Source organism: Pyrgilauda ruficollis, unplaced genomic scaffold (assembly GCF_017590135.1).
Source record: "Pyrgilauda ruficollis isolate IOZ18807 unplaced genomic scaffold, ASM1759013v1 scaffold14, whole genome shotgun sequence".
Classification (NCBI taxonomy): Eukaryota; Metazoa; Chordata; class Aves; order Passeriformes; family Passeridae; genus Pyrgilauda; species Pyrgilauda ruficollis.
The window spans coordinates 8,334,457-8,348,047 of NW_024512543.1; the positions used below are offsets into that span (position 1 = coordinate 8,334,457).

At 47.4% G+C, this 13,591-nt stretch overlaps 1 protein-coding gene across 2 annotated transcripts; it reads right to left on the minus strand.

The window, feature by feature from the left end:
• Nucleotides 1–833: 833 nt before the first annotated feature.
• On the minus strand, nt 834–13,010 carry DLL4 (delta like canonical Notch ligand 4). 2 transcript variants are annotated; one of them, XM_041459977.1, is made up of 11 exons: nt 11,676–13,005; nt 11,281–11,544; nt 10,758–10,815; nt 9,831–10,100; nt 9,072–9,132; nt 8,833–8,963; nt 7,285–7,454; nt 5,949–6,168; nt 4,786–5,494; nt 3,925–4,033; nt 834–2,683 (listed from the first exon to the last, which is right to left on the minus strand). In XM_041459977.1, the coding sequence occupies exons 1-11, from the start codon at nt 11,727–11,729 to the stop codon at nt 2,678–2,680; spliced, it is 2,052 nt and encodes a 683-aa protein (XP_041315911.1). In that variant the 5' UTR covers nt 11,730–13,005; the 3' UTR covers nt 834–2,677. The 2 variants fall into 2 exon arrangements, with proteins under 2 accessions (XP_041315911.1, XP_041315910.1); XM_041459976.1 differs by lacking the exon at nt 834–2,683 and having other exon boundaries at nt 3,880–4,033; nt 11,676–13,010.
• Between the last annotated feature and the right edge of the window lie 581 nt (nt 13,011–13,591).

Genomic DNA, 13,591 nt, shown 5'->3' on the forward strand with positions numbered 1-13,591 from the left:
GATTTAGTGAGAGACTTAATTGCCTGTAAGTGTATGTGCTTCAAAGGCTACTAAACCTGCTGGGAGTGTTTATACAAGTGTGCTTTTTACACTTTTTTTTTTTTTTTGGTGGAAATGTCCTCCAAAAGGGCTGTAGAGGATAATGACTTTGTGATGCCCCGGGAGGACACAGCTGCTGGTGTAGTGCAGCGAACTCAGGAGGAGAAAGCCTGAAACTCCCCCTAATCCCACAAGTGAAAGACAAATCTTACCCCTTGCAATCAAACAAACAAGGATACAATCTTACTTGTGTAGGTGTAGATGCTGTGCTACAGTAACCTGTCGATGAGATTTGGATCTTATTAAAAGTGTTTAAAGAAATAGGATTAAAAAACATGGCAATAGTGTTTTGTTCTGTAAGTGAACGCCAAGACAAGGCATTTATTAAGCCACGTTGAAATGGTATTAAATCTGCATCTTTTGAGTCATGGGTGGTCAGGGGAGAGGAAGAGTGAAGCATTAATAACTTTCCCGACAGTTCAGTCCCACACACAGCAAGAGAATGCGTGTATATATACACGTGTGTGTATATATGTAATTTAAATATTATCTATCACAATATAAATATGTATAACATTTCAAAATGTCAGATGAATGCCACTCAACTGAATAACTTTGTTGACAGGTCTTAACACTAAAACTTTTTTTATAAAAAGCAGCTGACATCAGTTGGTGTGCAAAATGTAAATGTAGGGACCAGGCAGGCGAGGTTACTTCTGGGGGGCTTTGCTAACTTTGGCTGTCACAGAATAACATGTGTAAAAGGACAAACCACAACAAACTTTGTAGTAGCAGGAAAGTATTTTCATTGCTTGAAAAAAAAAATAAAATTCAAACTTTGTCATCACATTAAAAACATTACATGAGAAGTAATAAACATATTTACACTTCTGTTTTGATTATAAATATACATTATATACAAAATAATGTTATAAAACGTAGAAAGTTCAGTGCTTCTGATTTTTTTTTAAATTACTGAAATACTAGTCTTCAAAATAAACTACAAACAGACAAACTAAAACCCATATTATTGATTTCTGAAGGTCATCTTCAAAATGGTCCTACGTGGTCAGAGCAGAAGGTCAGTAGTGGACGATATGAAGGGGTCTTGTCTGCACAGTTCAAGGGAGCAGATGGGCTAGTCCAACAGGCTTTGCAAGGGCAGGAATATCGCTGTCAGAGAGATAGCGCAGTCCAGGTTTCCTCTAAGAGATCTTGTTTCTCCCTCCTCATTCTGCCCCTTGCCCTGGTCTCATTCATGAGTGTCACGGCACTTTCCACTGGGGTGTCCGGTATTATTGCTGTAAATATGTATAGAAGGAAGGAGCTTCTGCCCGCCTCTGCTTGCCAGCGACAGACACAGCATATTTTCCATGTAGCACTGGGTGGTATGAAAGAAACAGGATGAGCCTAAAACCTTCTAACTTTAATCTCCACCTGTCTTGGCAGAGGGCATCTCAGTGGGTGCTTCACTACTGGGCATTTAGAACCGGGATGAAGAACAAGAGTTGGAGTTTTGCAACCAGATGGAGAAATGGGGGGGAGTAAGTGGGTTGTGTCACACTGCTGCTGCTTCTTCAGAAAGTAGCAGCTGCAATTTTGAGACTATTTGCAGTAAAAGGTGGCACCTAATTCAGAAACACTACATAAACCCCTGAATTTGTGTCAAAATAAGGCAGGGGGAAGAGAATGAGGAAGGAGAAGAAAAGAAGTAATGTCTATTCACAATCACTGGTAGTGCAAAGGGCATGAAAACAGCTGAGACAGCTCAGCACATAAAGGTTCTAGGAGCTGATTGGTTTTAAACGCATTTGTAAGGCCTTATATAGAGCTGGGATCACCTCCTCCCTATCAGTGGGGACGAGGCAGTACACATTCCTTATCACAACTTCCACAAAAATCATGCTCCACATCGTGGCTTGAGTCAATCAGTTCTCCAAAGCATCACCAAATGAGTTGACGTGTAAATTCAGTTTTCTTCTTTCCTCCTCCTCTCACCCCTCACACAGTCTCCAGTACATGCAGCAGGAGAGAGGAGATGCAAATGGATGTTTAGCAGGAAGTATCAACCACCTCTGCCCAGTACTGTTCAGGTAACTGCAAAAAGAGCAGTCAAGTTTCTGTTTGGGCTTGTTAGATTCTCTTGACACATTATAGGCACTTTTAAACCCAGAAAAAATTGAGACCTCATTTATACTGTATCCATTATCTGCATAGCAATGTGTCTTGCTTCGCACCTTCCATGGCAACATCTGTGACAGTTATGTGCCTCCTTATCTACCAACACCTCCCATAACCAGAGTTCTGGAAAGCCAGGGGTCTGTCCATGAGGAACTGGCCTCAGCATCTTTTAAAAAACCAACATTTTTAACCTCTCTCTTCCCTCTGCCTCCCCTTTTCAATAGCAAATGAGATTTCTGGTATCAAACTTCAAACAAGGGCAGTAAGAACAAAAAGGTGTATTGCATCTTTCAGTAAATTCACAGTCTGTCCAGTTCACTCAGTTCCATCCTCCGCCTGAGAGCAGCAAGTTGCATGTAATTAAAAACAGTCCAATCCAGTTCTGAATTGTAAACAATGCAGCAGGAACGTCCATCTACTGGCATCATCAAATCTGAGGTGCAAATGGTCTTCAGTCTTATACCTGTCAGGATATAAAATAACACCTGGAATGAGAAGGAATCACAGCATACCGAGTAGTGCAGAACTAACAAACTATAATTCAGCTATGTCAAACCAAAGCAATTCAAGCCAAACATTACTGCAGTTTAACTCTCAGAGCTTAATGTTTTCAGTTGGGTCCAGAGGCAAAGAAGCACCAGCAAAAAAAAAGAAAATAGTCATCTGTGTAAGCCTAGCTTTGGTCAGCAAAATCTTTGAAGATACAGAATTTAGGTCACTTAATGGGAATGAAGCATCTAGCTGTCATTTGTATCTCTGAATCCTTCCACTTAGTCTTAAACTTTTAATATTGTTGGTTGACTTGTGTTCCAGCTTGCTTTCAAGGGGAAATCTGATATCCACCTTGGAAAGGGAGACTGAATCCTGCAGATCTGACTTCACAGATCACTGCTGTATGGCACAGCAAGCTTCTCTTTCCTACAGGCTGAAATTAGTCCTAAAGATGACTACACTGAAGAAGGCAGGTATTGGTTACAGTCATATTGCCTTTAACTTCCACTGAGACTTTTTCCAAAAGGCTGGTAGTTCTTCAGGAACTGTTTGGTTCCTCAATGTCTGCTTTTCAAGGTCTTTCAAGTTCAGTGTTAGGCCTTTCCTCTTTTTCAGTATCCAGATTTTCAATATAACATAAAAATCGAGATGTTTTTATCAGTAACAGCATTAATTTCTGCTAGAGAGTATTTAGCTGGAGCTTAAATGCTAAGAGGTTGAAACTACCTTAGAACAGACTTCCTAAATGGCTGTTATGCCTATCCACTAACACATCCTGCTACCTTCCATCTTCAGCTAGAAATCTATAGCTTTGCCTGTTTCCACAGAACATAGATTATCCATTGTAGTCAGAGGAAAAAACATGGCTTTACATCAATGGGTCTAAGAATGATTATTATTTCCATTTTTTTCTGACCACTTATTTAAGAGGAAATAATCCTACAATGTGCTGAATTTTTATGGGCTGATGTTCTGTGTTTTCATCTACCACTGACTTATCTATGCGCAAAACCTCTGGTTTAATAAAGTCCGAGCGGCTTTTGTTTTTCTTTTCCTCACTGCATGTTCTGTGTGGGCCACAGAAGAGGAAAGGAAAATGCTAGAAGCATCACAATCCCTGGAAATAAAGGAACCTTCTCAGATACAATACTAAAGGATAATTTAGCCTTTTACCTTATGAATTTATGCCTGTCCACCTCTGTACTTGCTTACCTCTGTGGCTATGATGCACTCATTCCTTTCTTCTGTTATCACAAAGACAGACTGGTACATTGAATCCCTCGGAGAGCATATCGCTGATATTCTGCATTCTGGCTTTTCACTATGGCAGGGCAGAGAAAAAAGAACATTAGCTGATTACTGACAAGCCTGACCCTCAAAATCTACCATGAATATGGAGCGGTGGAACGAGATAGCCATGAAGGTGTGGAAGGGAAGTGCATGGGCTCAAGTTTCACAAGTTCTGTGTCTGTTGGGATATTATGCTAGAGAAGTGGAAATAAGGAACAGCGAGAGTCTTCCTATGCTCCTGCCATGTCCAGCCTAACAGAGGGTTCCTCAGAGCCCTCGGTCTAACAACCACACACAGATCCCAGACAAGACCTTCAGCACATGAATCAGAAGACTGATAAGCCACTGAACACCCGCCCTTTTCCCCTTTTGAAAAAGAGTAGCTGTTTTCACTCCATCGTTCTTCTCACTAAGCAGATCATCTTGCCTTCTTACAAAGTGAAATATTTATCTTTAATCACTGTATGCCTTTACTGTTGCTCCTCCAAGATCTACTGAGGAAGGAAAGATACTTATTTTCACCACTGGCCTAGCCACTCTGGATTCCTTCACAGTATCCATATCACCAGCACCCTGCACAAACACTCAAATTAATTGACTTAGCTAAGGATAGCACTTGGTTGTGACACATGTACTCCAGTATGAAGATTCCTGGCTTTGATCTGGTGTGTTTTGTATATTATCTGCTTGAGGTTTCTTTTTCCCTCATATGTTCACCTGCTTCTAGACTGATATGAAGATGAGTGGCTTTAAGAAGGACTATAATAAAAACTGCATTCTCACCTGTGTAGTCGGAGGGGAGACTTCTCTCCTAAACACTTTTCACTTTTGTAATATTTATCTTCCGGTGTCCCTCTACTTGTCAGGTCTTTTACCAGATTGTAGTCCAGTTTATGGTTCTTGGGTTTGTAATTTGATTTCTCCAGCCCACAGTCCACTTCAAGGTCTTTATTTTTATTGGTGTTTTTCAGCTGGGAAGCTGGAATGAGATTGTCCTTCTGGAAGTCAGACAGGTTGTTCATTGTCTCCAACTCCTGCTCTGGGTGCATCCTCATCTGCCTGATGACCATTGCTATCATGCAAAACAGTATGAGCAAAGCCACCAGCCCCACCCCCATGGATATAGCAATCCAGGGGACTGGTTTGGGAGGAAGTGTAACGGGCACTGAATAAACTGGCAATTCACAGCGGTTGCCCATGAAGCCAGAAGGACAGTAGCAAACAAAGTTGGCACTATAAAGTCCACTGTAGCATGTGCCTCCATTCTCACATGGCCCAGAAGCACATTCATCTCTGGTTTTGATGTCACAGTTCCTGCCGCTGTAGCCTGGCATGCATGTGCAGGTGTAATCGTTGATCAGATCATGACAAGTTCCCCCATTGGAACACGGGTTTCTGGCACAATCATTGATGTTTATCTCACATTTCTGACCAGAGAAACCAGCCCGACAGCGGCACACACGAATCTGTCCAAGGTAAAAGCAACTACCATCTGAGGGGAAAAAAAGTGAAATAAAAATTAGCTTGCAATGCACTTCACTCAGAAATCTAAGCCCTTCTCCGCTCAGCATGTTATACTACCTCAAGGAAAGAGAGGTTATTTTACAAAACAATCACAAATCTAAAAGTTCATTCTACTTTACCTAATTGTATCACCGCGCCTTAAAATTATGCCCCTTCTAAATATGCAATAGAGTTAATTTAATTTAATTCTGCCATCTTCCCCACCATATGATAAACCTCATGCACTGTTTTGTTGCATAGAAAATGCCAGTGAAAGTCCCGCCCCAGCAAGAGACTAAAATTAGGGTGGATGTGGAATAGAGTGGGGGAGAGGGACTAATGTTCTAGAGGAAGAGTAGAGGTCAGATTGGATTTCTATCACTTCTGCACTGAAAAGCACAAATGAGTCAGGGTCATGAGATTTTTTTGATAAAAAGACTCACCATTTGCACACGGGTTGCTTGTGCACCTGTCTACTTTTTTTTCACAGTTTGACCCCGTAAAGCCGAAAGGGCACACACAAGTGTAGCTGGCCCCTTGCTCCTTTTCCAAGCACGTGCCACCGTTGAAGCACGGAGAATCTATACACGTCAGAGCGCTGTGCTCACAGTGAGTGCCATAGTAGCCAGGGGGGCACAGGCAGTGATAACCGTTCTCCATATCCTGCAAAACACAACATTAGGCCACTGTTATTTAATGGAAAGGAATTATAGCTTCCTGCATGCTTAGTTCTGGTCAGCAGCAAGCGCTGTTCAGTCCCCTCTCATCCACAGCCTGATGTGGATGAGGACATCAGGAGAGTAAACAACTGCAGGCTGGACTGTGAGGGACAGAGCTGTGGATCAGCTGTACTCAGCGCACAGGAATAATGGTGCGGCTACCCACGCAGAGGAGATGCAGTTGTAGGGAGCACACAGGCAGCTACACAAAAGCATTGCTAACACCACTACTGTCTAATGGGATCCAGAGGTCTTCCCAGATGTCTTCCCAGAGCAGTATGTGTTGACCTCACAGCTGTGATCAGGCCATTTATCCTCAGTGTGAGAGCCCTTTTTTATTTCACAAGGGTTTAAGTTGCTTTCGCTTGCCTAAGTCTCACCACTTAAATCATAAGAAACTGTTTCTTCTTTCCAAGGGCTATATGTCCAAGGCCTTGGGAGAAGAGAGGTAGGGTCTGGTGCTTTAATCTAAAAATTTCACTGGCTTTAATCTAAACATGCGTCAGATTACATCTGATATCTGTAATCAATCAGCCTTTACCAGTCCATCATTGGTAAGAATCCGTCATTAACTGGATCCAAAAACAGGCTGAAACACTAAACTATGAGAATCCAAAAGTGTGGAATTCTGTTTTACAGAAAGTTTCAGCTGATCGCCCCCATATTGTTTGACACTATATTCTCACTTCCTATAGCAGAAAGCAAAATTTTATTTGCTGTTAAAATACAGACTTAGTGCATTTCTGTATGAGCAGTGGCTTGAGAAGCTTGTTTTTAACAGATCTGCTCCCTCATCAACCCTGGATCTTGCCAAGCTCTCATAATGGCTGCCACAGAAACCCAAGGATCAGTTGACCAGCTCTAATCTAGATGATACATCTCCTCCTGTAACAGACTTCCTCCCCCGACACCTCTCGGAAAGGGTTCAGTATGATAGTTGTGAGCGTCAGTAATGAACCTGCGTCCTATCGAATTCCCATTATGTTGTTACAGAAGCATGGCTGGAAAGGTACACCGGGGCTTGCTTCACACAAAGGCTTTACATTTAAAATGCCCCTACTGTGCAACTGCCGCCGTTCCGACAGGGATTGCTGTCGCACTCGCTGATCTCGTGCTCGCAGTCGATGCCGGTGAAGCCGGGTTTGCACGCACACGTGTAGCTGCCCTGGCCAGTGTTCATGCAAGTGGCTCCATTTTTGCATGGCCTGTGGTGAGTGCAGTAGTTCAGATCTGCAAAGAGACCAGGAGTTAGGAGAACACGTTTTTGACAGCTGGGAAATGACATACATACAGAAAGGCTGTAGTCAGCAAAAAAGACAAAATTTCCAAAGAAGCATTTCATTTTGGTAGCAATGGGAATACTGGAGATTGTTATCCGGGTTATTATCGGTCATAATCAGATTACCATCTATCACTTGAGCTCGAATTTTGAGAGAGCTGGCAAAAATATAACTTTCTTAGTGTTTTGGAATATTCTCCCTTTTTTGTGGACATAAAACTGTTAGTTGCCATGGGATTTAGGTACCAAACTGGAAAATGTACTTCATAAGCATGTGTTCTCCAAATCACACAACACAGCACTATGGACACTTCATGTACAGCATGTTACACACTAAAAGAGTGAGCCCCATCTTTAAAAGGTGTGCTCTGAGGCACATTCTAGAAAGGCAGGGAGGAAAAACAATAGATGTTTTGGCTTTGAGATTTAAACAAGCACTAGAAATCTTTTATTGTTTATTTGCTCTTTTGTTATGGATGTTAGTAGATTAAACTGTCAAATGCCCTGCCAAGCTTGATGGTTTTATTTTTTTTTCCTTTAAATTTGAGACAGAGGTTAAGCATAAGTTCATGAGACGTAAGTAAGAAAAGCTTTATTATCTCTATAAATACTATAGAGCAATTTGAATGCAACTGGTTAATAGATAACTATAAGCAGAAAAAAGACCTGCAACTTTACTTTTCCTGCTTAATTCAGCCTTCACCATCTTAATCCTATAACTGTTCTGGAAACACTTAGCCTGCTTTGAGCACTTAATGATCTCAGTGCCAGCAGTGCATATATGGCCTTGAGGACATGACTGCTCAGCTGGCTAAGGTTCAGTGATTCAGTGGGTTGAATAGGTGGAAGTGGTCTGGTGTACCTTAAAATGGAACCTGTACTTTTCATTCTTGCTTACATGATTTTTCTCTCATGCTCCAGACTTATCACATGAGTTAACTTCCTTGTATGCAAAATAAGGAAGGCACAAATGATGGTGTTTACTGCTGCTGGAAACTATTTAGTAAACTCTTATACTTGTACAAGGAGTAAGTTAAACTTAGCTTGATCAGGCAGAAAACTTGTCTGTTCAACACTTATCCAGATTGTTAGGTCTTTCTCCAAGAGAAACTTCTTTTGCAAGAGAAAAACTGCAGCTACCAAAACCGTTTCCTTGCTTTCAAACAAAATTGCTACAAGAGCTGGTACGTAAGGCTGCAGTGCTACAAACCGATGCCTGTGAAGATGTACCTTGGAGAAATTTAATTCCAGATCCAGTGGGTCAGATTCCTTAGTGTACTACTAAGGAGTACCCAACCTAGAACTGTAAGTGTAAGCTTCAGAACTAACCTTGATCACAGAAGAGGCCGCCCCATCCTTCATCACATATGCACTGCCATTGTGTTTTACAAGTCCCGTGGCGGCAGCCTATATGGGGAATGCATTCATCACAGTAGCGGCCTTGCCAACCAGGACGGCAGCTAAAAGAAAAGTCCAATTAAAACATTAATGACATGGAGAAGAGTTTAAGTTTCTATTACAAGGTGACGTTTTAACTGATGTTCAGACTGCATTTGCCATCTACTCACATGCACTCGCCAGGCTTGTTGCAATATCCATTCTGTTCGGTACATCCAGCCAGACAGATGGCTGTGAAGAGAACATAAAAAAGCATAAATATTTACGTAAATACACATGGCATTGCAGAATACACTTTTAAAGGGTACAAAGCTTTTAAAAACACTTTTTAAAGAGTTTTACACTTTCAAAGCTTTGTTTTAAAACTTCTTGGTACAGGGAGTTCTGGGACAGGAGGAAGTGAACGGGGAGAGCCAACACTTGACAAGTTGTCCTTTAGTTTTTCTGTTTATGCAACAAACATGAACTCTTGCAACTCTTGCTAGAAAAGCAGCAAGAGAAAGCAGCTTTGGCTTGTGCTAACGAAAGGCTGAAAAAACCCAATGATACCCTGAGCTCAGAGTAAAGGTCCCCACTATCACACTGCAACACCCGTCTCATGTCCTCTGGCTGCAGGAATGGCTGGTGGCAGACTTGGTGCGAGCAAGCTGCTACCCTTTTACCTTGCAACAGCTACTGGCTATTCAGGGCTATCAGCCAAGGTCCCTTTCCTGCCAGCTCGCTCTTTGCTGCTAAGGCTCGCAGAGGCGCAGCACAGCGTTGGGTGGTTGCAGCCAAAGGGGCCAAAGTCCTCAGCGCCCAACTTTGCCTCTCCAGACAGGGAGTGGAGAGGTCGGCGTGAAAACACAGCCCGGGCCACGGGAGGCCCCCGTGAGCTCCAGAGCCGCGCCCGCCGCGCTGCCCCCCGCCCGGCTGCCCGCGGCACTCACGGTCGGTGCAGTACTCGCCGGCCCAGCCGGGCAGGCAGGCCAGGCTCCCGTCCGCCGCGCACACGTAGTGCCCGAAGCGGTCGTCGCGGCGCTTGCAGAGGCGGGAGCAGCTCTCGCCGTAGTAGTTCTCGCTGCAGACCACGCGGTAGGAGTAGCGCAGCTTGGTCAGCGGGCCCTGATGCACGTCCTGCGACCAGTCCTCGCCCACCGACAGCGACCGCTGGATCGACATCTGGCTGATGAGCCACTCCTGCGGGGGCGGCCGGGAGCCTGCGGGAGAGCGGGAGCGGGTCAGCGGCTCTGAGCCCGCCGCGTCCCGCCCCGCACGCCAGCGGAGCGGGACAGCCCGCTCGCACCTACATATGTACACCTACACACGCACGTACATACACACATACACACAAATACATCTATGCACATGCACACAGGCACGCGTGTGGATGTTGATGCATGCAAGGGTACAAAAAGGTGGCCAGCAGGGTGTGCGAACCCGGGCCAAAGGGACTTAGCCGAGGGGCCTGTGAAAGGAGGGCTGCTGTGAAATATCCTTTTCCTCTCCTCTCAGAAAAACATCCCAAAGCCATTATTCCTTTCCAAAGGGCGGAATTCGAGCAAGGTGTAAAATACAGGAAAAGGCGGACGGAGCTTGCTGGCAGGCTCCCGGCTTTCTCACCGCAGCCCGCCTCGCTTTCCCACGCCAAAAATAAACCGGAGGAAACGCAATTGTGTTGGAGATTAGGCCGGGGCAGAATCAAAGCGGCCCCTGATGGATATCGTTGGGGGACCGGCTCCTGATGGTGGGATAAAGCCGGCCCCGGAGTTATGGCATAAACAGCTGACCGGGGGGGCCCGGGGGACGCGCGGGACGGGCCTGAGGGCGCTCCCGCCGCGCGGGCGCCCCCTGCCGGCGGCGCGCGCGGTATTCACCTTCCGGCAGGTAGTTGTCAGGCGCGTGCCAGGCCTGGATGATCAGGGAGAAGGTTCCCTGCGGGAGAGAATCCAGCGTCAGCCCCGCACCCCACCGCACAGCCCGACCGAGCCGAGCCGAGCCGAGCCGCGCCCCACCGCGCCACCGCACACCGGCCTGCCCTGCCCTGCCCTGCCCTGCCCTGCCCTGCTCCGCATGTGCGCTCTCTCCCCGCGGCTACACACTTCCCTCCTTCCCTCCCTCCCAGAGACCACGATTCGCATCCCCACCTCCAAGCCCACCAGCCCCTTGCTTTATTTCTCTTAATAACATTAGTTATCCCAAGTGCTTCTGATCTGGGTGAGCTTTTTCATTGCTCTTTTTAATTAGTTTTTTAAGGAAGTTCTGGAAATAAATCTAAAAGCAAAAGTAGTTTGTTTACATTACAAGTTACCAGCCCGCCGCTGCTAGCCTGCTCTTGCCATCCTCCTGCCCCACCATCAAAATCATTTAAGTACTTTAAGGTTTAAAGTAGAATCTCACCGGCCACGTGAAGTTAAAGGGGAGCTTAATGGGACTGTCAAATCTCTCTGTATCCTTGATGCTGAAGGAGTTTATTCCCAGAACCGGGGTGATGATGCTGCCGAAAGTGCAGGAGCCCGGGGAAACCACTGCCTGAAAATGCTTCAAACAAACGCGAAAGAAGGTCCTGCAGTGGGGGGAGCAGGGCTTCCCGCTGGCCAGAGACGCGTGGCTATTCACGAATTCGTGTAGCTCCAGCTGGAAGACGCCGGAGCCGGACACCCTCTGCACAAAGGGGAGACACACAAAATAGCCAAATCAGACCTTACCCGGCTTTGCCATGCAAACTTCCTTCCATCACCCACTTTACATTTCGCGAACCCTTTTTTTTTTTTTTTGTGTGTGTGTGCGATTACCTGCTGCAAAATCGTTAACAGAAACGTCAAGCCAAAGATGCGCAAGGCTGTCATCCTTGTGTTATTCGAGCTTCCAGTTCTTAGTGGGTTTAGTTTTCCTTCTGTATTCCTCAAATGGACCAAGCAAGCGCTTCTTGGTCGAGTGAGAAAAGAGAGGCGTCACGGCGATTCTCCGGGAGCAACCTGCCCTTCCAAATATTCCCCGAGCACCAGCAGAAATCGGAAGGTAAAATCCAGGTGTCGATCCGTCCCCTTTTGAGAATTAATCCTGCAGCCAGCCGCCGACCTCTGATCGCTGTCGTCGCCTTTATAAACTCCAAAGCCGGGTGGGTTTGGTGAGAGACGCGGAGGGGAGTGCTTAGTGTGGAACCGCTCCTCCTTTAACCGGTGCTAACAGCGCTCAGTAAATGGAAAACTTGCTTCGCTTCGAGCTGTTTATATAGTTGCCTCGCATCCTCACAAGCTCATTATGTAAACTGTCAGTCAGACTCACGGGCGATCCCTCCCCTTTTCCATCTTTCCTTTCTGGAAAAAAGAACCAAATGTTGCGGAGAGCCCTCATATCCCGAATTAATACCCTGCTGCCGCCGCCGCCGCCGCTGCTGCCGCGCTGCCCGCCGAGGAGCCGAGCTGATTACGAACGAGCCGAGCATCTGTTGAGATATTTACGGCGCTCACCCTGGGAGAGAGAGTTCCCTCGAAAATCAGACGCCTCTCCACAGGGCAGCTTTCTACGGCGGCCGAACAATAGAGGATGAAATGTTTCACAAATACTCTCGTTAGTTAGTTAGTTTGTTCGATCCCCACAACTCCACGCGTGTCCCCCCTCCCCGGCCATGTCCCGGGCGGCGGGACGGGGCGGCGCGGTGCCCTGCGGCCGGGCCGGCCGGCGGGCAGGAGCTGCCCTGCCCGGCGGGGGCTGGCCCCGGCTAGAAACCAAAAGTAAAACGCTGTTTGCCCGGCAGGCGGGCACCCGGGGCGGCTCCCGGGGCGCAGCGCCCAGCTCTGGGGCGCCCGTGCCGCAGGCCCGGCCCCGTTCCTGACCCCGGCTAACGGAGCCCACCGAGGGCGGGCTGGGTGATGGCTGGGGAGGCGGGCACGGCGAGGATCGACGGGCGCTCGTCGCCCTTCCGAATTCGGTGGCGAACGAGCGCTCCTGCGAGGTGGCCGGGGTCGGCAGCAGGGACGGAGCTGGGTTTTCCCCAGGCTGTCCCGGCTCCCAGAAACATGGGCAAGGGGAAAACTCGGGCGCCTGCAGGCAAGCGGGGCGGGAGCGGGGCCGCGGGCTGTGTCTGGCCGCCTGGCCGCGGCCGGGTTGCGGTCTGGCGTGTGCCATAAAGCCCTTGGCCTGATTGCAGCGTGCGCTTATTGTTGGGTCGCGTGTCCCTCATTAAAGCCAAGCACAGAGAAGGCCTTTCATGTGGCTTTTTATTTCAGCTTGTTAAATGGATGGGAGGCCGGAGTGGGGGAGGGAAGGAGGGAGGGAGAGATAAACCCTCAGCTGTATGGTAATGAGGTCTTGCCACCTTTCTGCCAGCGCCCGGCGCGCCAGGCTGCGGGCCTCCGCGGCGTGGGTCACCTGGGGAGCAACGCGGGGCGCAGAGCGCTGCTGTCCCCTTCCGCCCCTCTGCTCTCCCAAAGGGTCTGTTCTCGTGGCGTTACTTCCCCACCCCGAGTTCTTTGGGGGGGAGGATAAGGAAAACCGGGGGTCTGGATCGTTTGGAGGCGAGGTAGCATGGGGAGGGCACGCTCCAGCCAAACTTCCCAGGCCGTGGCGCTCCCTCATACGTTTAAAGCGGCTGCTCTCCCTGGAGACCGGCTTTGGCCCGGGATGTGGTCAGGGTCCAAACGCCAGAGGTGTCAGCGGGAGGGCTGGGGAAGGGGGCTGGGGAACACGACTCGGCTTCGCAGAGAAA